The sequence below is a fragment of the Scyliorhinus canicula genome, chromosome 5, assembly GCF_902713615.1.
Source record: "Scyliorhinus canicula chromosome 5, sScyCan1.1, whole genome shotgun sequence".
Taxonomy (NCBI): domain Eukaryota; kingdom Metazoa; phylum Chordata; class Chondrichthyes; order Carcharhiniformes; family Scyliorhinidae; genus Scyliorhinus; species Scyliorhinus canicula.
Window position 1 is genome coordinate 143,049,179 of NC_052150.1, and position 23,403 is coordinate 143,072,581.

Consider the following 23,403-nt stretch of genomic DNA (forward strand, 5'->3'; position numbering starts at 1 on the left):
ATAAAATAGTCAGATGCAAGTATGCAAACTAGAAGCAATACATGCTCTTGCACCTGTTGCAAAAACAGCTCAGTTAACTGGGCAAATCTGTTAATGGATAAACAGTACAGAATCAGTTTATACCCACAAGGAATAAGAACTTTACTTGCCAAGACAGAGAACACGGACAACTAAAGAGGTAAGAGGACTACATAGCTTTAAACAAAAAGCATACAAACATGGGAAAAAGCACAAATCTAAGCAAATGGGAAAGATACAAAACAGCAAACGGGTAACAGAGTTACAAAAACAATAAGAAAGGAAACTTCCAAAAGGATATAAAAATTAACAGACATGTTTTGTATTGGGGAAAAAAAAGAGGGTTGGCAAGATGCAATGTGGGCCCCTTGAAAACAGGTAATGATGTTTTTACAATTCTTTGATGGAATAATTCAAGATATTAACAGGGAAAGACAGGGCAGATAAAGATAAACCATTTCCACCGATTGGAGATTCTAAAACTAAGAGGTATAGTCTTAAAAATTAGGGCCACACTGTTCAAGAGAGGGGCTAGGATGCACTTCTCCACGCAAAGGGTGGTAGAGGTTTCGAACGCTCTCTCATAAGCAGTGGTTGAAGCTGGAACAGTTGTTCATTTTAAATCGGAGATAGATGGAGTTTTGTTAAGCAAAGATAATAAGCAAAATGAGCCAAAAGCAGGTATATGGAGTAGGCCACAGATCAGCATTCGTTGCCCACCCTAATTTCTCCTTCAAATTAGTGATTTGCCAGGCCATTTCAGAGGACAGTTAGGAGTCAACCATATTGTTGTTGGTCTGAAGTCATGCATAGGCCACACCAAGCAAAGATGTCACATTTCCTTTCCTAAAGGACATCAGTGAACTAGATGGGATTTACAACATCATTGATAATTTCTCATGGTCTGAGACTAGCTTTCAATTCCAATTTATTTGATTATTAGAATTAAAATCCTCAAAACTATGTTGAATCAGGGACAGACAAATATCTTAAAGACCAGACAGTTTCCATCCCACGTTTTAAAATAAATTGCAGATGCTTCTAACTGTATCTTCCACCGCTCTGTAGATTTAGGCACCACTCCTTCAGATTGGAAAACTAAACATCATGTCACTATTTAAGAAAGGTTAGAGGGAAACCAGGGAATTATAGATCAGTTAGCCCAGTATCAGCTGTCAAGAAATTACTAGAGACTACAATTAAGGATAAGGTGACTGAACACCTTGAAAATTTTCAGCTGATCAGAGAAGGCAGGACGCAGCTAGTGATATCTGCAAGGAATGGTTTTGGACCAGAATTATTCATGTTGTATTTATCAATGACCTCAGTGCTGGGATAGAAAGCCCACATACACAACTTTAACAAAGATGGGCAGTACTGTAATGAGTGCAGATAGAAGCAGAAAAACACAGTTCGCAGCATGAATTTTACTGACCCTTTGGAAGCAAACTTGGTTGGGAGTGGTGGTTGGGAAAGCCTGTCAGGACACCTCCCCAACGTGTTCCACCTCTGGACGAATTTTCCAGGGCTGGGCCATCAATTGGAATTGTACCCGCTCCACAGAAATGGACAAGCGGAAAGCTAATTCGGTGGCCCGAATCATGGGCCATTTTCTCCCAATTTTCCTACCTACATGCTCATATGTTGGAAGGCTGGCAATAGTTCAGGGACAGCCTCTCACTGGGAGGTTCCACAGGTCATGGGTGGCCAAATTAATTGGCAGCATCAAGGAGTGCCAGTTATCACAGGAGTTCAGGAGTGGCCATAGGGGTTCTTGAAGGTCAACCTCCATCCTGATGTTGTTTTGCCATCTTTCTAACCATCTCCATTTTGGTACACCCGAGTCTTCCTTTTCCCCAGCAGCACTCACACCAATGGGGTGTGCCATCTGAATACTATTGCAAATCCCTCCCTATATAGCCTCCTACTTCCAGAAAGTACTTTTAAATGGTAAAAGTTAGAAATAATGGAAGTTCAAAGACACTTGGAGGGTCCATGTACATAATTATTAAACGTTGTGAATAAATGCAGAATGATTATTAATGGAATGCTGGCCTTTATATCTGGAGATATCATACTTCAGTTATATAATGCCTTACTTAAACCACACCTGAAGTACTGTGAGCAGTCTTGGACAGTGAGTACTTGGGAAGAATAAATTGACCTTGGAGGGAGTGCTGAATAGGTTTGGACTAAGCTTAAATGAAGAGTGATTATGCAAATTAGGCTGCTATTCTGAAATTAGATGGTTGCAAAGAGTAATTTGATTTTCAAAACATTAAGGAGAACAGAAGAGGATAGATAAGATAGAGAACCAGAGGGCAGCTGTAAAGTTTAGAGCCAGACTTTACAGAAATGAAATTAGGAAATACTTCTACACAATGTGGTAGAAGTTTGGAAACAATTGGCAAACGGATGCTGGATCAATTGTTAATTTTAGATCCCAGATTGATAGATTCCTATTAGTCTAAGGTACTGCGGGATTAGAAAAAAGACCAATATATGGAGTTAGGTCACAGAACACTTCTGTGGCTGCAAAAATGCTGCAAAATCAGGTGTTAAATACAAACAATTGAAGTCCTGTTTTAAATTTGAAGTAAATTTACAATTAAGGCACACCTTGATAAAACACTTATGAACAAAATAATGAAATTTTAAAAATAAATTTAGAGTATCCAATTCTTTTTTTCCCCCCCAATGAAGGGGAAATTTAGCAAGGCCAATCTACCTACCCTGCACATCTTTAGTTGTGGGGGTGAGACCCATGTAGACAAGGGGAGAATGTGCAAACTCCACACAGACAGTGACTCAGGGCCTGGCCCTTCGCATTGTGAGGCAGTGGTACTAACCACTGCGCCACTGTGCAGCCCCAAAATAATGAATTTTTATCATTTTAAAATAGCCAAGGAAAATACTTGCCTGTTTATTAACGGTCGAAACAAGCAATCGCGCCATGTCACCAAAGCAAGCTGTAAGAATTTTAAACGAGGTTTAATGTAAATATTGAATACTATAAATGGATTAATTATGATCACTAAATGGTAAAAAACCTAATCTGAAAATATCCCAAAACTAGAAACAATGATCGGTTTAATATTTATTCATTGAAGACCACAGATTTACAATATTTTTTTTTAAACCTCCATTAATAAAGGTTTTAGTACCCAACGGCAGTCTTGAGAGGCTGAAAATTGAAAGTGGGAACGTTATTCAAATAAAACATTTCCTATGTCCGGTTTTGGGCCACGTTTAGAAGGTGTTTCTCAGCGCTAGACACCGGCTATTAAATGACACTTTGCCATTTTTTTTGGCCTCGGTGAGGAACACCCCGCCGAGGCCACACTTTAGTCATTTCTACTCGTCGATCAGGGCGCCATTTTTAAAGACAGCCCCTGATCTTTGATTCTCTTTCCTCCCCCCCCCCTCCTCCTCCTCCTCCTCCAGTGGTTCCACCAGAGCCTCCCCGGACAGCCCCCGCCCAATTCACACAACTTACCGCTTCAGGGGGCCCGACCCCTGACATGGCAGTCTGGCAGAGCCTCAGTGAGGTCTTCCAGACATAGCCAGTGAATCCTGGGCGCCAGGAAAATTCAGCAAACACAATTTAAATAAGCCATAATGTGCTTATCTACATCTCGCCACCAGATCGCAACATCTCATGAGATTCAATGGAATCTCACAATGTTGATAGTTGCGAATCTTGTAAGGGGCCTCTCGCGAGATTCAACAGCCTCATACAGGTGCGACAAGGCCACTGAATTGTGCCTTAGGTTTCAGAAGAGATTCACTACAACACGAGGAATAAGATCTTAGTTATGAGGATTAATTTTTCCATTAGAGCAAAGGTTTAAGTCAAAATCTTAGAGATACTCTAGATTTGTTAGAATTTCTTCATTTCCACGGTGGCAAGTTCATATCTTGAGAACATTGAAAAATTAGCACAAGAAAAAAGGTGAGGCAGAAGATTTTTTTTAAATGGAGAAGACTTTAGATGCCTACCCAAAAGAGTAGCAGAAACACATTGGCTTCTAAAAAAATATCGAAAAATTGAGTTGAGGCTTTTGTGGAAAGCCCCGGTGAATGGAAGTAAAATATAGGTACAATAAGGCAATTGGGCTTGTGTGTGATGCAAAATTATTTGACAAATCAATATAGCAATGAAGGCTGGTCAAATGAAGAGGTCAGGAGGACATGCCAAGAACATAACCAGGCACACCTAAACATGAGGTGTTAACCTGGTGAAGCTACAACACATGCTCACCACTCTAGGTGAAGAAATTTCTCCTCGCCTCTGTCCTAAATGGTCTACCTCGTATCCTCAGGCTGTGACCCCTAGTTCGGGACACACCCACCATCGGGAACATCCTTCCTGCATCTACCCTGTCTCAGGCATCAAAAGATACTTCTGAGTAACAGGAGAAAGAAAGATGCAAAAATAAAATTTGTAGCCTGCCCATTACTTCAGAGCTGAAGAAGCTCATGGGTTAACCCAATGACGATTCATTCAAATTCTGTATTACATTTCACTTATACTTGCCACCTGTTAAGTGCACTCCATGAATTCGCAAGAACTCTATGGTGATGTATACTGCCCAATACTCTCAGAATGAGCATCAGCACAGAAAATCTAAATTACTACATTCTGCAACAGTAAAAAGTGAAAACATTCCATTGCAATCCAGTGCTGTCGCACATGCATGAATTTTCTTCAAGAATAGATACCCAGTATCTGAGTGGGAAGTGGTTCCACTATGGAGGTATTTAATTCCCACAATCTTTAGTGCTTTCTGCCATGAATGATCAGATGGGCACCCATTCCACTGCTACTCTTCGCTGGCCCCATTACAATTTAAAACTTACCCATCTGAAGATGTTTATTAGCGGTCCCTCAAAATCAAGAATGATGTCCATCAGGTTTGGTGTGTCTAATTAAGAGTTAGCAGCCCCTTTACAGACCTTGCAATCTTCCATGGAAGGCCACCATGCCCAAGATTCAAATGCCAGGCATTACATTGGAAAACCACGGAAATCACACAGCGATATTATGACAACCCTTACACAAAGCAAATAACTCTAATGTTCCCAATTCAGGTAGAAATTTCCTATCTATGCCTGGGGATTCTCGAGAAATCCCATGTCAATGATGAGGAATCTTGCCAAAATGACTAAAAATCAATTTCACTCAATTCCGCAAAAAGGGAAATACATACAAGCTATTATATATAAAGAATTACTTCTTTAGTCTACCTGCTCTATAGCAATGTTAAAACATTGTCACAAGATGGTAGTATGTTATTAAAATGAATATATTATCTTTTGCACAAGTAAAATCAAGCTATGTCTGGACAGCGAGAGAAAGAAAGAATAGGGCACAGGAATGAATAGGGCACAGGGTGTTCTTTGCAATTGACACATATAGTAGTCAGAGTGCTGTGAGCCAGGAAACCAGCGTCACAAATGAGCTGCTGAAACAATATCGAGAGAGAGACAGACAGACACACCTCAGGAAACAGCTCAACTAGAGATGAAGTGCTGAAGACAAAAGCAATTTAGTGCAAAAGATCATTTTCTTCACTAAACCAAAGACCATTCCCAAGTCCTGGCCGTACAGTGAGGTAGTCACTGGTTAGATTTGACTGGTTGTTGGGAAACGGAGAGATCTTAGTAGTTTAGGATTGTGTGGGAACGGATGCATTTGGGTTTGCAGTCTCTGAGGGACTATGTGCTTAGTGTTAATGCGCCAAAGTACAAGATTGTTCTTTGCAGCGTTTCATTATCTTCCTTCTACTTTAATGAATACTTTTATTGTCGTTTGATGAGAGGTTTGAGTTCTCACCGTTTCCGCAGATGTTTCGCATTAATATCCAAAAGAAATACACCACGCAAAACCAGTGTTTCAGGTTGGAACACTGATGTACAATCAATTATTGCGAAAGCGAGATTAGAGAATAATCTAAGGCTTTATTAGACAAGATGTGTTCCCCAGCAGCTCGTAACAGAAAATGGCTGCAGCCGGGGATGAACATCTCTTTATACCATCCACTGGGCGGAGCCAGCAGACAGGGATTTACCCACGTATCTCTTATATAGTAGTGCCTCCAACACAGGTATCGTAATACATATAATACGGTCTACCACAAACACTTACACATATCAGCGGAGTTTCGTAACAACATATAGTTTAACACTTAGCACTTCTAAAATGTATGGGGAAAGATCTTTTCATATCCCTAACCTTCAAATTCTTTTGATATTTCTAGTTTAATAAAGCACACTTGGAGAGAGCATACAGTCAAGTGTATTTTATTTAATCATTGGTGGTAATGCTGACATGGACCCAGCCCCAAATACAGTATAGCAGGTGGAGAGGGAAATGGCTATTGTACGAACCACCAGAAAATGCTCACTGATGGGGGAGGGAGAAGGGCAGAAGTTATCCACAAAGGGAGAGAGCTTAGATTTCAAGGGACAAACTATGTTATCCTATTTTGTGCATGGTGGGGCAAGAAAAAAGTACCATGTTGCAAGAGCAACATAGTACTTTTTCTTACCATGCACAAAATTCTCTGGTAGAATTACTTTTTAAACCCGAGCACATTAGAAAGGTGTGACGGCCTTGGAGCAATTTGAAGCAGAAAGCTAAATTCAAGGACATCACAGATTTCTGATTCCTGCTGGTGCAATTAAGTTTATTTATGCTCGTTAGAGAGCATCCAAGAATATTAGAGAAAAGTTTTATATTAAACAGGGATAAACTGCACTTCTGGGTTTCTGAAAGAAAAGGGAGTGCAAGGCTACAGCACATTTTCACAATGCTCGAGAGTGCCCTAACAGATAAAGTCTTAGGTTCAACACTATCTACAAGGACAATGCCATTACAATATCACAACTACTTATTTCAAGACTTATGGCAATAGACAAAAGCAATACAACCTGTTCATCAATAATAAATGCCCTCAAAAATGGAACAAGAATGGTTTCTTACTGAATATATTTCGTAAATTCCTTTACGTCCTTCATCGCATTCACGTCGGACCCAGTGTCGATTGAGGTAGGCGCAGATTCCATTTAATACCTTACTAGAAAACCTGTAATCTTCCCACTGCTGGGTATAAAATTTCAATACACTCTCGTCCATCAAATCTTCACCATCCTATAGGAGAAAAACAACATTTTCTCTTTTGTAAACCATCTGCCACATGATTCAGTCAGGAAAAATGTATCAAAGAGAAATTTTTTTTACAAATTACATTTTTTAGATCACATTGCTGCATCTCACAGAAAACGAAGTCTGTAACCTTATTCAGTTGATAATTTTTAATACTTTCATAAACTACATCAGGGCAAAAAAAAATGAAATTGCTTATTCCATCTGAAATACCTATCGCACCTTTCCTAACACTTTAAACAACTTCATTTTAGCAAGTATCAATTAAAATGTTATTTTTTCATCATTATCACGCAAGTAAATAATGATATAGAATAAGCACTTGTATAATAACTCCGGTACGATGGCCAGATGGAGGTGGTGTTAGAAGAGAGCATAGTTTTGGTCATAGATGCTGAGGTGAAGAACATTTTCCTGAGGTCCCCACTAACTTTGCAATAAGATGCAAATGTAAATAATGATAAGGCCATTGATAAGGCAGCACGGTAGCATAGTGGGTAGCATAAATGCTTCACAGCTCCAGGGTCCCAGGTTCAAATCCCGGCTTGGGTCACTGTCTGTGTGGAGTCTGCACGTTCTCCCAGTGTGTGCGTGTTTCCTCCGGGTGCTCCGGTTTCTTCCCACAGTCCAAAGATGTGCAGGTTAGGTGAATTGGCCAGGCTAACTTGCCCTCAGTGTTAGATGGGGTTACGGGGATAGGGTGGAGGTATGGGCTTGGGTAGGGTGCTCTCTCCACGAGCCCGTGCAGACTCGATGGGCCGAATGGCCTCCTTCTGCACTGTAAATTCTATGAAATCACTAGATGTCAATCTTGCAATGAAGATATCGTGCCTTTGGAAGTGCTCCAGAGATACTGAATATTATTGCATGGTATTTATGCTAAACAATGAGAGTCAATATTCTTCTCCACAAATCTAAAAGCATTGCAAGCTTACTCTAATATCAAGGTGCTGACCAAAGAGAAGATGCTGACCAAAGAGAAGGTAAGACAGGTGAGTTGGTATCACAGCCTTTCATTCCTTTCAAACTAAAGTTTACCAAAATCAAATAAAGATAATCTACTTTTAGTTTCTGAGATTGAATAGATTGAATAAGTGTGGTCCTTTCCACATTTCAAAACTGGCATAATAGAAGCAAAATACTGTAGATGCTAGAGATTTTAAATAAAAAATTGCTGGGAAAACTCAACAGCAGCATTTGTGAAAAAACAGAGTTAATACTTCACATTCAATATGACTTGATGTGCTCTTGATTCTGTTTCCCTCCCTGCAGAGAAGGTGAGACGGTGGTGGGAAGACGGGTGAGAGCCGGTTAGGTTGGAGGAGTTCTAGGGCAGCAAGGTGGTGCAGTGGTTCTGCTGCCTCACGGCGCCACGGTTCCAGGTTCAATCCCTGCCCCGGGTCACTGTCCGTGTGGAATTTTCACATTCTCCCCGTGTTGGGTGGGTTTCGCCCCCACAACCCAAAGATGTGCAGGATAGGTGGATTGGCCATGCTAAATTAATTGGGTACTCAAAATTTATTTTTTAAAAAAGGATTGAGGAGTCCTGTAGAGGGTCCAGCCTGAGGGCCATGGTGACGACTTTGCTTCCACATGCGCCAGGGAGGTACACGTTGAGCCTGGTGGTTCAGTCCACGATTAGGGTGTGGAACCAGTTGAGGAGACACTCTAGGATGGAGGGATATCAGTGCTGACACTGTTGTGTGGGAATCATGGGTTTAAGCTGGGGGAGATAGATGGCATGTATAGGAAGTGGAGGCAGATGGGGCTGGTGAGAGCGAGGGATTTGTACCTGGAAGAGAGATTTGCAGGTCTGGAAGAGCTGCGCGAGAAGGTGGAGCTGCCGAAGGGAAGCAAATTAAGGTTTTTGCAAGTGAGGGACTTTGCGCAGAAGGAATGGAGCGGGTTTCCCAAGCTGCCAGCGTATATCGTGCTGGATCGATTGCTGCTCCATCAGACACCCCCCCGCCCAGTGATTGACACCTCCAGCCCACCTACTGAGGAAGGCAGCATTGTAACATCAGTGCAGCCCAAAGGTAGACCCGGATCCTCAAGGTCGAGGTCCTCCAGAGGACAACCACAAGGCAGTCTCAGGCAAAGACGTGGAAGGCAGCAGGCCACCTCAGCCTTAGCTGTGGATCCGAGGGATACATCTAGATGTAGGAGGGTGAGAAAAGAGTAAGAAACCAGAGTCACCTCATAAGCACGTGTGACCCGAGGCACTTCTCTAATGATGACAATGTCAAAGACAGAAAAAGTGTCGAGAGCCTGCCCACCTCATGGAAGGGGTAGCAATAGCTGAGATTCATCATCCAGCATCTCTGAACCTGCTGATTCAGCTCTCTGTCAGGCAGGAGTCAGACATAGAGCTGAGGAGGAGAGGAGCATCCCTTTGTCCCCAAGGAGCCATTGCTCCAGCTGCTGCTCTCCCTCAAAGATGGCTGAGATCTGCAAGCATGGTAAGATATAACTATCTTTTTTTTCAATTCCAATTAAGGGGCAATTTAGTGTGTTCAAATCGTCTACCTTGCAATCTTTGGGTTTCGGGGGAGAGACCTGTGGAGAATGTACAAATTCCACACGGACAGTGACCCGAGGCCAGGATTGAACCCGGGTCCTCAGTGCAGTGAGGCAGCAGTGCAAACCACTGCATCACCGTGCTGCCCCTAAGATGTAACTATCATGGATGATCCCCAGGAAATGGGCACAAACCTGCATGATGCACATGAAGTTGTCACAGACCAGTGGACATTGAGTACACAAATGGTGTCCCATGCCACCATGGAGACCGCAGAACCACATGGGTGAGTCGATGACACCCTATGCTTGGGGTATGCCAATCTGGGTGAACCTGATGGCCCTGGCATCCTGGCTCATCTGAAACCAGTCCATGTTGATGTACATGTGGGCGCTCACAAATAGCACATCTGTGACCTCCCTTATGCATGTTGCGCACGGCTGACCACAGGTCACCAATGCTGCCTTGAAACAAGCTGCTGGCATAGACATTCAGAGCAGCATGATTTAAGGGCCTCCCAGCCCATATGGTGCCAACTCTTCCATCACCTGGCACATGCAATATCTCCAAATTTGCAGACGACACAAAGCTGACTGACAGTGTGTGCTGTGAGGAGAATACAAAGAGGCTGCAGCATGACTTAGACAGGCTGGCTGAGTGGGCAAATACAATAAAATGTGGATAAATATGAGTCTATCCACTTTGGTGGAAAAAACAGGAAAGCAGCTTATCAGTGTTGACAGTTTAGGAAACGGGGAACTGCAATGAGACCTGGGTGTCATGGTGGAACAGTCACTGAAGGTTGGCATGCAGGTACAACAGGCAGTGTGGAAAGCTAATGGCATGCTCACCTTCATAGCGAGGGTATTTGAGTATAGGAGTAGGGATGTCTTGGTGCAGTTATACAGGGCCTTGGTGAGGCCACAGCTGGAGTAGTGTGTGCAGTTTTGAGCTCCCAGTTCGAGGGATGACATTCTTGCTCTTGAGGGTTTCCAGCGAAGGTTCACCAGACTAATTTCTGGGATGGCAGGACTGACATGAAGAAAGACTGATCGACTGGGCTTGTACTCACTTGAGAGGGGATGTCATCGAAACATATAAAGTCCTGATGGGACTGGACAGGCTATATGTGGGAAGAATGTTCCCGATGATGGGAACATCCAGAACTCGGGGTCACAGCCTAAGAATAAGGGGCAAACCATGAAGAACTGAGAAGAGGAAGAACTTCTTCTGAATTATGAATTTGTGGAATTCTCGACCACAGAAAGATGTTGGGCCAGATCGTTGGATTAGCAGTGCTAACCACTGTGCCAAATGAGGAAGGCGATGGGAAACCATCTCATGTATTCTTTCTGCAGGTCATATTGCTCAATGTTAAAAATAGGATGCTTTTACTCGCAACTAAAGAGGTAAGTGCAGGCCTGCAAGGTAGACAAATGGGAGGGGAGAACATACCCTTGAACAGATTACCACTACCTTTCAGCCGGTCACAGACCTTCCTTTTTATTCATTCCTGGTTTCCTTTCTCTGCCTCCATCTTTCAGATCACTGAGCTAAATTGTTTTGTTTGTTTCTCTCTCTCTCTCCAGTGTTTTGGGCAAGGTATTAGGTACCATTTTCTATTTTTATTATAGCTTCCTCTATTGCTGCTCCAATTGAACGCCTGAATAGGAAGAGGCAATAATAGGCAAGCCAAGAAAATCCAACTCCCAAAAATAGTTTTAACGGGCTTCCACTCATCGTAGCACTACAAACGTCCTTTACTTTTCTTGTTTTCTTCAACGTTAGTTCCCAAGCATCATTTTCTCCTCCAAATCAGCCATTACCCCTCTACTCAAAAACCAAAAGGTCAAACCACCATTCTTGCAAAATACCCCATCTCCAACCTCCCTTTCCTCTCTGTAGACCAGAGACCTGCAGCCACCAATTTTTCAATTTGTAATTTGCATTTTATTTCTGCTTTACTTTAGTTTTAAAACTTTAGTAAGAATTTAAAGTAATTTTGCATTTTCTCACTTGGTAGACATTGATCGACGAGATTTTCACAGTAAATTCACCGCAGTGTGAATGTAAGTCTACTTGTGACATGGTAAAGATTATTGATCTTAAAACCCAGCTATGGCTGTGCATTAAATAATCAATAATAATTAGTAATGACCCGCTTTCCTAGACCAACACAGCTGGTGTTGAGACAAAATCTTTTGTTTTTCCACTTTCTCAAGCTAGACTACTAAAACAAGTTGTTTTTGTGTCAGAGGTACTATTCTACTGCATTCTGTGACGCTTAGACTACAGACCAAGTCACTGAGTAACCATACCTAATGTGGTCATCTGAAGCATTAGAAGATGAACATTAATTGATGGACATAATGCCCGATTGCAGATGAGAAGACACCGTCGAGAACTATGTAAACAACCCAAATATTGCAAAGTCTGCTGAGCCTTGTGGTCCCTGGGGCAAGACTGATAAGAGTTGAGATTTGTTTCGGGAAAGACCAGTGTACCATGCTTATAGAGGCTGAAATGCAGGTAGAAATTCAGTTTATTGCTTGCGGGACTCGGGACTGCAGCAGCCAATCACAGATGTTGGCTGGAAGGGCCAGGAACGTTGTACTGGCCTAACTGCCCACCCATTGGAGTTACTTAGCCATTTGGTAATATTTGTACCATGGGGATGGTAACATGTACATCAATTTGGAGGGAATAGACTAAATTAGGGGGTTACTGTTTGTCTTTAAACAAACAGCTGTGTAAATATCTGAAGAGTATAAGTGCTTTGTCCTTTCAATAAATTATCTTTCTTCCTTTTGATACATATCTTTCCTATATTTTCATATACATTATCAATGATAATGGTCATATAATAGTTACATAGAATTTACAGTGCAGAAGGAGGCCATTCGGCCCATCGTGTCTGCACCGGCTCTTGGAAAGAGCACCCTACCCCCTACCCAAGGTCAACACCTCCACCCTATCCCCATAACTCAGTAACCCCAGCCAACACTAAGGGCAATTTTGGACACTAAGGGCAATTTATCATGGCCAATCCACCTAACCCGCACATCTTTGGACTGTGGGAGGAAACCGGAGCACCCGGAGGAAACCCACGCACACACGGGGAGGGATGTGCAGACTCCGCACAGACAGTGACCCAAGACGGAATCGAACCTGGGACCCTGGAGCTGTGAAGCGATTGTGCTTTCCACAATGCTACTGTGCTGCCCCTTTATTCAATTAGGACCATCATTATTCAATACAATTCTTGGTTTAACACAATACTTATCACAGCCACTCATTCCTGTTATGCCTGCAGCGCAGCTTCAAACCCAAGACTCTGAAAAGGACTCTCATGACTCCTTGCAGATTTTGGTGATCACTGACGTCCAACGGTCTTGAAGGTGTTGTCAGCTCCAAATCTATGGCCACCTTTCTTGGAACTCACCATGTTTGAATCTCTCCTTGCTGCCCTGCCCATGCACTAAAATGGCTTTAAGTTGCAAATGGCATCCTATGCAACTGTGACAAAGGCCAATTACCCCTTATCCCTTTCTGTAGCCTTTTAACTGGATTGATCACACACCATCCTCCTCCAAAGTCGTTCTACCTTCAACCAGTTATGAGGGACCACACTTTTATCCAATCGCAGCCAGGGTATCACCAGCTACATACTGGTGACATTGTTGAACAATAGCTTCAGTTTTTACATGTACTCTGATGGCATCTCAGCTGCTAAATGATCAGACTGTTTGCCCAAGATCTTATACTGGATGAGCTAAAATCTCTTCTCAATATCAGGAAAACCGAAGCTTCAGTTCATATACTGCTGAAATCCTCATCCAGGCCTCTCTGTTACTTCAAGACTGGACTACTCCAATGTACTCCTAAACCAGCCTCCCACATAAACTCTCTGCAACTTCTGGAAAAAAATTCATTTTATGGGACATGAGCGTCACTATCTGGACCAGTATTTATTCCCCGTCCCCAACTGCCCTCCATTTCAGAGGGCGTTACTATGGACCTGGAGTCACATGTAGACCAGACCAGCTATTAGGACATTAGTGAACCAAGGTTGGTTTTTACAACCATCGACAATGATTTGATGGTCACCATTAGACTTTTAATTTCAGCTTTTTATTGAATTCAAATTTCGCCATCTGCCATGGCGGCATTTGAACATGGGTCCCCAGATCTTACTCTGGATTACTAGTCCAGCAACAATACCACTGCACCACTACCTACCCTAATTACTCACATCAAATCCCATGCAGCCATCACCCCTGTAGATGCTGCCCTACTTTGAGGCATGCTTTACCATGAACCAATTTTAAAGCTCCCAATTTGTGTTTTCAAATTCCTCCATGACTCGGCAGACTCCCCACTCTACAATCTTCTCCAGTCTGACGACCCAAGATATTTGTGCTCCTCTTATTCTAGCCTGTTTTGAGTATCCCTGGTTTTAAGCACTCCACCACTGTAGTCGTACCTTCAGCTGCAAGTTCTGGAATTCCCTCCGAAACCTTTATTTCCTCTTTTAAGTCGTTCCTTAAAACCCGCCACTTTGGTCTGGCTATGTGAACTAATATCGCCTTATGTGGTTCATTATCAAGTTTTGGTTTTTACATCTTTGGGATGTTTAATTATGTTAGAAGTGCTATACAAGTGCAATTGCTCCTTATAATTGTTGTAACATTACAAAATAAGCTGCATGCAACAGCCTCATTAGTCAGTAAGAACTTCCAAAACTTCTGGTCAATATTTAAAAACTCTGCGACCAGTCTGAACGAGTACGCCACCACAGTAACTGACTTAATTAGTAAGTGCGTAGAAGACTGTGTGCCAAAGAAAAAAATCTGCGTGTTTCCCAACCGGAAACCCTGGATGAACAGGATGAACAGCACTGCTTGAAGTCTAGGTCTGAGGCGTTCAAGTCAGGCGACCCTGACATATACAAGAAAACCAGATATGATCTAACGAGATCTATTAAAGATGCCAAAAGACAGTGCCGGACAAAGCTCAAGTCCCACAGGGACCCCCACCGACTACAGCACGGTCTGCAAGACATAACAGGCTACAAGATGAAGGCATGTAAAATCACCGGCTCCAATGCACCCCTCCCTGATGAGCTCCCTGCATTCTATGCACGCTTTGAACAAGAGGTCAGCGAGAGCAAACCCTCCACCCCAGAAGCCTCGGATGAACTTGTATCTGGGATCACCATTGCAGATGTCAGAGCAGCCTTCTTGAAGGTCAACCCTCGGAAAGCCACTGGCCCGGATGGTGTACCCGGATGGGCACTCAGGTCTTGCGCGGATCAGCTGGCAGGGGTATTCGCAGACATCTTCAACCTCTCTTTACAACAATCTGAGGTCCCTATCTGACTCAAGAAGACAACCATCATCCCTGTACCAAAAAGAAAAGCCAAGCAGCGTGCCTTAATGACTATCGTCCAGTGGCTCTGACATCCATCATCATGAAGTGCTTCGAAAGGTTAGTCATGGCACGAACCAACTCCAGCCTCCCAGATTGCCTTGATCCACTACAGTTCGCCTACCGCTGCAACAGGTCCACAGACGCCATCTCCATGGCCCTGCACTCTACCCTGGAACACCTAGATAACGAAGACACCTATGTCAGACTCCTATTTATCGACTACAGCTCAGCCTTCCTACGAAACCCATCTCCAAACTCCATGGCCTTGGCTCCTCCCTCTGGGACTGGACTCTGAACTTTCTAACCCACAGGCCACAATCAGTAAAGATAGGCAACAACACCTCCTCCATGATCATTCTCAACACCGGTGCCCCACAAGGCTGTGTTCTCAGCCCCCTACTATACTCCTTATACACCTATGACTGTGTGGCCAAATTCCCCTCCAATTCGATTTTCAAATTTGCTGATGACACCACAGTAGTGGGTCGGATTTCAAACAATGATGAGACAGAGTACAGGAACGAGATAGAGAATCTGGTGAACTGGTGCAATGACAATAATCTCTCTCTCAATGTGAACAAAATGAAGGAGATGTCATCGATTTCAGGAAGCGTAGGCGAGAATATGCCCCCGTCTACATCAATGGGAACGAAGTAGAAAGGGTCGAGAGCTTCAAGTTCTTAGGTGTCCAGATCACCAACAACCTGTCCTGGTCCCCCATGACGACACTATAGTTAAGAAAGCCCACCAACTACTTTACTTTCTCAGAAGGCTAAGGAAATTTGGCATGTCACCTACGACTCTCAGCAACTTCTACAGATGCACCATAGAAACCATTCTTTCTGGTTTTATCACAGCTTGGTATGGATCCTGCTCTGCCCAAGACCGCAGGAAATTACAAAAGGTTGTGAATGTAGCCCAATCCATCACGCAAACCAGCCTCCCATCCATTGACTCTATCTAGAATTCCCGCTGCCTCAGAAAGGCAGCCAGCATAATTAAGGACCCCACGCACTCCGGACATAGAATATAGAACACAGAACAGTACCGCACAGAACAGGCCCTTCGGCCCTCGATGTTGTGCCGAGCAATGATCACCCTACTCAAACCCACATATCCACCCTATACCCGTAACCCAACAACCCCCCCCCACCTTACTTTTTAGGACACTACGGGCAATTTAGCATGGCCAATCCACCTAACCCGCACATCTTTGGACTGTGGGAGGAAACCGGAGCACCCGGAGGAAACCCACGCACACACAGGGAGGACGTGCAGACTCCGCACAGACAGTGACCTAGCCGGGAATCGAACCTGGGATCCTGGAGCTGTGAAGCATTTATGCTAACCACCATGCTACCGTGCTGCCCTACTCTCTTCCACCTTGTTTCATCAGGAAAAAGATACCAAAGCTTGAGATCACGTACCAACCGACTCAAGAACAGCTTCTTCCCTACTGCCATCAGACCTTTGAACGGACCTACCTCATATTAAGTTGATCTTTTCCCCACACCTTGCTATAACTGTAACATTATATTCTGCAGTCTCTCCTTCCTTATGTACTGTATGCATTGTTTGCACAGCATGCAAGAAACAATACTTTTCACTGTATACTAATACATGTGACAATAATAAATCAAATCAAAAAAAGCTGGAGCACCCTCCCAAATTCACTACAGGATTAAAAATAAATGAAGGAGCCCCATCTATAAATTTGGGTTTGGTTTAAAAAATATGGTTTTGAACATTCGGTTAAAAAAAAGGATATAATTACAAATTAATTGCATGAACTTTTCTTTTAAAATAGATTTTCACAGAAAACAGTAGTCTTACCTTAAGAAGATTTGTCAAATAATTTTTCAGAAACTCTTTTAGGCGTTTGTAGAGTTCCAGCCCTACAAACTGGGCTCCACCTGGGGTTTGACCCTTCTGTTTTTTGGCAGCAGCTGTTCCTCCTCCTCGCGCTTGATTTGACTGGTGGACACTGGTACAGTAGTTATAAACGTGACTGTAGCAGAAGTTAAGGGAATTGAACAAGTGAAGTGGTTACATCTTATTAATAAATAAAACGTTAACCCGCCAAGATTGACCCCCTATAGTTTTATTTGTGTATAGCTGCATTCATTCCAGTTTAATCTTTTATTACTTAATAATCTTATACTAAATATATATTCATAGATTATGGCTGACAAAGCTTGGAATGTGTAAATATCAGATCGTCTCTTTCACTTGGGCATAGACATGGAACTCAAGGCACACACAAGTGCAAAAACCCAGCCAGCATATTTAACTATCCCAAAGAGTGCCAGTATCTGGTTTGTTACTATTTTGTCTCAGACCTGCAGATTTCTCCAGTTTGGATTTCTCCCGTTTTGTGTCTGTTAGTCCCTTAAACATTCTTTTCTTTTCCTTGGTTGACTGAAATGAACTTTTGCAATTTACCAATACTCCCTTGTTGGGTTTTTTTTCCCTTTTCCTTTCATTTTTTCCTGATTCTATTAATTTAATTCTACTTCATTCTTCAGTTCTAAAGAAAGGCTCAAATATGGTTGACTAATCTGCTGAGAGTTTTCAGCATTGCAACACTGGAGGTTTTCTCTGCGAAGTACTACCCTGTTACACTCCCTTGGGTTGGCTAAACACAAATTCAGTACAGATTAAATAATATGGAAAATTAAACTGCTATTTACTTTATATTAACCACACAAATGAATATTGATCTGAACAATACACTGAAAACAAATGGTTTACATATGTAACACCGAGTAATCACAATTTGAAAAATCCCTCCTTTCTCCATAGATGCTGTCAGACCTACTGAGATTGTCCAGTATTTTCTGTTTTTGTTTCAGGTTCCAGCATCCGTAGTAATTTGCTTTTATAGTTTGAAATACTCCATTCACAGAAGTTTGTATTTAAAATTCCTTTCTTGATATTCAACAGCATATTTAACTTGTAATTTACTACTAAAACAAGGTCTATGAGTGAATGCATTTGTCAGTGCAAGTAATGTATTTGACCACAACAAATGTTCAAAATTTGCTCAGGCGAACACCATCCAACAGCCACATATGATGGATACCTCTTCCAAACAAGTCGATGTCCAAGACCTACATCAATTTTTGTTTTTTTTCTTTCCTTTGATTAAGGCATCTTTTAAAGTAGTTTATATTAAAAACACCCTTTGCTCTTGACCACTGAGGACACAGTTCCTATTCAATTATAGGAATATAAGTGTTTACTACAAAACCAAAATAAGCTCCAAAGAAAAACCGCATCGGGTCTTTCAATTATGTTAAGTCTTTTAAACAGCCACTAAACTCTTCTGCTTATTTCACAACCTTCCTATTTTAGCTTTGCAAATTACATTTAATATTGTACATGTGATTTCAATGAGTCCTAAAACATTCATGGAACAATGCAATTCGTTCACAGATGTAACCTAAACTGAAAGAGAAAATTAATGTTTGGACATGTAGAGTCACAAAACGAGTGGTTTAAGCTTCCAATAAAGTAGGTCAATTAGTATCATTTTAACCTCAATTCACAGAGATTCGATCCTTTCTCAAGTTGCCTTTTTAAAGATATTCCTTTTTACAATCTTTGTATTTGGATTATTAATTTGGAATGCTTATTCATCTCAGTCCAATTTTTTACAGGGGCAGGAGTGGGTATTACCAGGGGCTTCCTGCTTCTTCATTCCCCACCCCCCAGCAGGTGCGTCAATTTGAGTTGTGCACCATGCAGGTAGAAAACTAAGCAAATTGAAATATTCACACACAACAAACCAGGACATTAAAAGCAAATAAAATCTTTGACTTTTAATTTAATTTTCCAGATAGCAAAGCCAAAATAAATTTACTTTTGTAAAAGAAAATGTGAATTTTAAAAACTAAATAAATTTGATATTCAATAAATATATTATAGATACAGTAAGATGGATTGGCAGTGATCATGAAGTTACTAAGCTATTCAACACCTAGTTATACCTACAAAGGTGCAATTTTATTCAAACGGCTTTTGCAGCAAGACTAACATTAACAGAGTGAAGTTCTTATCAACTCATAATTGTAGAACACCTCCAAAGCACACCCTATGGAGATGCATAGGCTCACTAACAGCAATTTCTACATCACTGGATTTTGGTCGTATCTGAACTCCCGAAATCAGTTTCAGTGGAGGAATTACAATTAACAACGATATTTTCTTCATCATTGCCACATGATTTAACATTTCAGGCTGACCTTTCCTCAGAAATAGAAAACTGTTACAGATGTGATAGGTATAGTGCTTGGGGAAGGTTTAGGGTTCGGTGACTGATTGGTCGTTTTGGACAGAGGAAGATATAGAATCATAGAATTTACAGTGCAGGAGGACATTCCGCCCATTGAGTTGCACCAGCCCTTGGAAAGAGCACCTGACTTAAGCCCGTGGCTCCAACTAACCTTTTTGGACACTAAGGGCAATTTAACATGGCCAATCCACCTAACCTGCAGTTTTGGACTTTGGGAGGAAACCGAAGCACCCGGAGGAAACCCACGTAGACATGGGGAGAACGTACGGACTCCACACAGACAGTGACCCAAGTCGAACCTGGGACCCTGCAGCTGTGAAAGAACAGGGCTAACCACTGTGCTAACATGCCACCCATATAATCAGTAGGGCTGTCAATGGGTCAATACTAGGACCATTGCTTTTCTTGACCTATATGAATAACTCATACAGGGCACAATTTCAAAATTTGCAGACGACACAGAACTTGGAAGTATAGGAAACAATGATTGTGGCAGACTTCAAGAGAACATAGACAGGCTGGTGGAATGGGCAGATACATGGCAGGTGAAATTTAATGCAGGAAATCATGAAGTGAAACATTCTGGTCAGAGAACGAGGGGTAAAATAAAATAGAGTTTCTAAAGCAGGTGCAAGAACAAAAAGACCTGTGGGATGAATGTACACTATCTGTAACCTCTTTGCCCGCCATATCCCACACACTATCATTACCACCAAGCTAGCGGATCAACCCGGTTTCATGAAAGCGCAGGAGAGCATGCTAGTAACATCATCAGGCAAACCTAAAAATTAGGTTACAACACAAGACTACTCGTGTGCCAAACAGCATAAGCAGCAAGTAATAGACTGAGCTCAGCAAGCAATACTGCAACGGCTATAGGCCCCGACAATATTCCAGCAATAGTACTGAAGACTTGTGCTCCAGAACTTGCCGTGCCCCTAGCCAAGCTTTTCACAAGAGCACACAAAATAGAAGCAAGAGTGGGCCACCAAATACCATCATGGCTGATCTATGCCGGCCTCAACTCCTTTTCTGTGCTATTTCCTCCTCGATCAATCAAATATTGATCCACCTCCGCTTTAAATACTTCTAATGAGCCAGCCTCCTCCACCCTCTGGGGAAGAGAATTCCAGAGATTCACCACCCTCAGCAAGAAGAACTTTCTACGCACACGAGTTTTGAATGACCAGTCCTTTATCTTGTAGCTATACCCCTTTGTTCTCACCATCTACCCTGTCAAGCCCCCTCTGGAACTTAGATGTGTGAATAAGCTCACTCCTCACTTGAAACTCCAAGGAGTACAGATCAAGACTATTTAGTCTCTCTTGAATTAGCCTGGTCAATCTCCTTTGGTCTGTGTAGTTTGCATGTTCTCCTCATGTCTGCGTGGGGTTCCTCCACGTGTTCTGGTCTCCTCCCATAGTCCAAAGATGTGCAGGTTAGGTGGATTGGCCAAGATAAAATTGCCCCTGAAGTGTCCAGGGATGTGGAGGTTAGGTAGGGTTACGGGGATAAGACAGGAGTGGGCCTGGGTAGTGTTCCCTTTCAAAGATTACAGACTCAATGGGCTGGATGGTCTCTTCCTGCACTGTAGGGATTCTATGGTTCAATGTTACAATATCCTTTTTTAGGTAAGGGGACCAAAACTGTATGCAGTATTCAATGTGATGCCTCACCCTGCACAATTCGAACAAAACATTCCTATCTTTAAATTCTAACCCCTTTGCAATAAAGGCCAAAATGCAGTTTGCTTCTTAACTGCTTGTTCAACAGTTAGCCTATTAGCTTTTTGTGATTCATGCACTAGAACACCTAGATCCCTCTGCACCTCACTCACCTGCAGTCTCTCTCCATTTAGATAATAATCGACTTTTGATTCCTCCTACCTCCCAATATTAAACACCATTTACCAGGCGTTCACCCAATCCTGGCATCAACCCAGCAATGTGGAAAATTGCCCAGGTATATCATGCAAACAAGCAGGACAAATCCAACTCGGCCAAGTACCATCCCATCACTCCAGTCGCAATCATCAGTAAAGTGATGGAAGCAGTATCAAACATATTTACTCAGCAATAATCTGCTCACGGACACTCAGTTTGGGTCTCACCAGGGCCACTCAGCTCCTGGCCTCTTACAGCCTGACACAAAGGAAGATGGTTGCGGTTGTTGGAGGTTGATCATTTCAGGTCCAGGCCATCACCGCAAGAGTTCCTCAGGGTAGTGTCCTAGGCCCACCCATCTTCAGCTGCTTCATCAATTACCTCCCTTCCACCATGAGCTCAGAAGTGAGGATGTTGGCTGTTGACTGCACAGTGTTCAGTATAATTCACCACTCATACTGAAAGCAATCCATGTCCAAATGCAGCAAGACCTGGACAATTTGACAAGTGACAAATAACATTTATGCCACGCAGGCGCCAGGCAATGACCATCAAGAGAGGATCGAACCATTGCCCCATGACATTCAATGGCATTACCATTGTTGAATTCCCCCACTATCAACATCTTGGGGGTTACCATTGACCAGAAACTGAACTGGACCAGCCATATAAATATCGTGGCTACCAGAGCAGGTCAACAGCTAGGAATCCTGCAGCATGTAACTCACCTCCTGCTTCCCCCAAGCCTGTCCACCATTTGCATAGCATAAATCAGGAGTGTAATCGAATACTCTCCAGTTGCCTGGATGAGTGCAACTCCAACAACTCCACTGCATCATAGATATACAAACTCATCGATCATAAGCAGACTCTATCCCAAACCTAGCAAGAAGACACAAACTCCACAGAAAAATTCACTCACTACACTTGCAAAGTTGAAGTTCCAAGAAGAACCCTTGATTTGAAGAACAAATGGTGATCAGAAAAGGCTGAGGAAAATGAACGCTATGCTGACGTGCATGACATGCGTATTTTTCAAGGCAACAAATACAAATTAAGAAAAGATCCAATGCTACAATCCACAGAGGCTGATAATTTTTTTTTTTTAAAGAAATTTGAATTTCCACTTGATGGCTAAAAGGATAACACAAAATATCGCTTTTCAAAGACTTTTATTGTGACACCAGAATAAAAGCACTATTGGCTAAACATGATTTTTTTTGTAGCCAGCGTATAATTTAAACCACAGATCAAAACTTTTCCCTTTTTACTTTTAGCGCAACTCAAAAAACACACTTCACACTACACCTTACACTGCCCCTTAAGTCGACATTCAGTTCTCCAAGAATTAATCTAAAATGTTTCTTGGCTTCTGGGGGTTTACTTCTGATCGTTTACTTTCCCAGTCTAGAAACTTCCACCTCCCAAACTATCTTTCGCAATGCAAATTTTCCTGTGGACTCTAGCCAAAGCTAGGCAAATCTTCCCGTTTTAACTCCCCACGATTTTGGTCTGTCCAGAGTGCACGCTCCCACTTGCATTAATGCATGGTGAACCATAAAGACTTTCAGCATCTCTCTTCCTCCCTCCCAGGCCAGGGTAGATTAAGTCAGAGTTTTCAGGTTCTTTTAAGAAACACTTCTCTTCCCAAAGCCCAATTCCATGACAACATAAATCACATGGGCCTTGTATCCATATGGAAATGCTCATTACTTACCCTTTAGACCCCAAATTGTGTACCCCATGGAAGTAAATGGACAGCAAATAACACAGATGTTTACCAACTTTCTCAACACTTTTCTCTGATTTAGAAGATTTAGCCAATTCACTGTAGCACATGCTCATGCTATCGTCTCCCAGCATAAACACCTTGTACCTAATTCCCAGTAAATCTGGGCCCCCTTTAGTCCCCAGCAAACAAACCACCCAGGCTTGCTGTCAGGTCACATGACTTTCATTTTATCTCACAGAGACTGTCCCAAAACAATCTTATAAATCTCTTGATTGTAATACCAAAGATGGCAAAACTCTTTTCGAAGAAATGGAAAAGTACCAATGTCCACTGGAAAGAGCACTAGGAAACTACTCAGAA

The 23,403-nt window shown here is 42.4% G+C and overlaps 1 protein-coding gene across 1 annotated transcript in view; it reads right to left on the reverse strand.

The window, feature by feature from the left end:
- The window catches only part of LOC119966306 (cullin-1-like), a 161,017-nt gene that overhangs the window by 87,357 nt on the left and 50,257 nt on the right, over positions 1-23,403 (reverse strand). Inside the window, 3 exon segments of the mRNA XM_038797782.1 lie at positions 2,934-2,987; positions 7,004-7,171; positions 16,968-17,142. Coding sequence (XP_038653710.1) covers positions 2,934-2,987; positions 7,004-7,171; positions 16,968-17,142 — 397 coding nt within the window.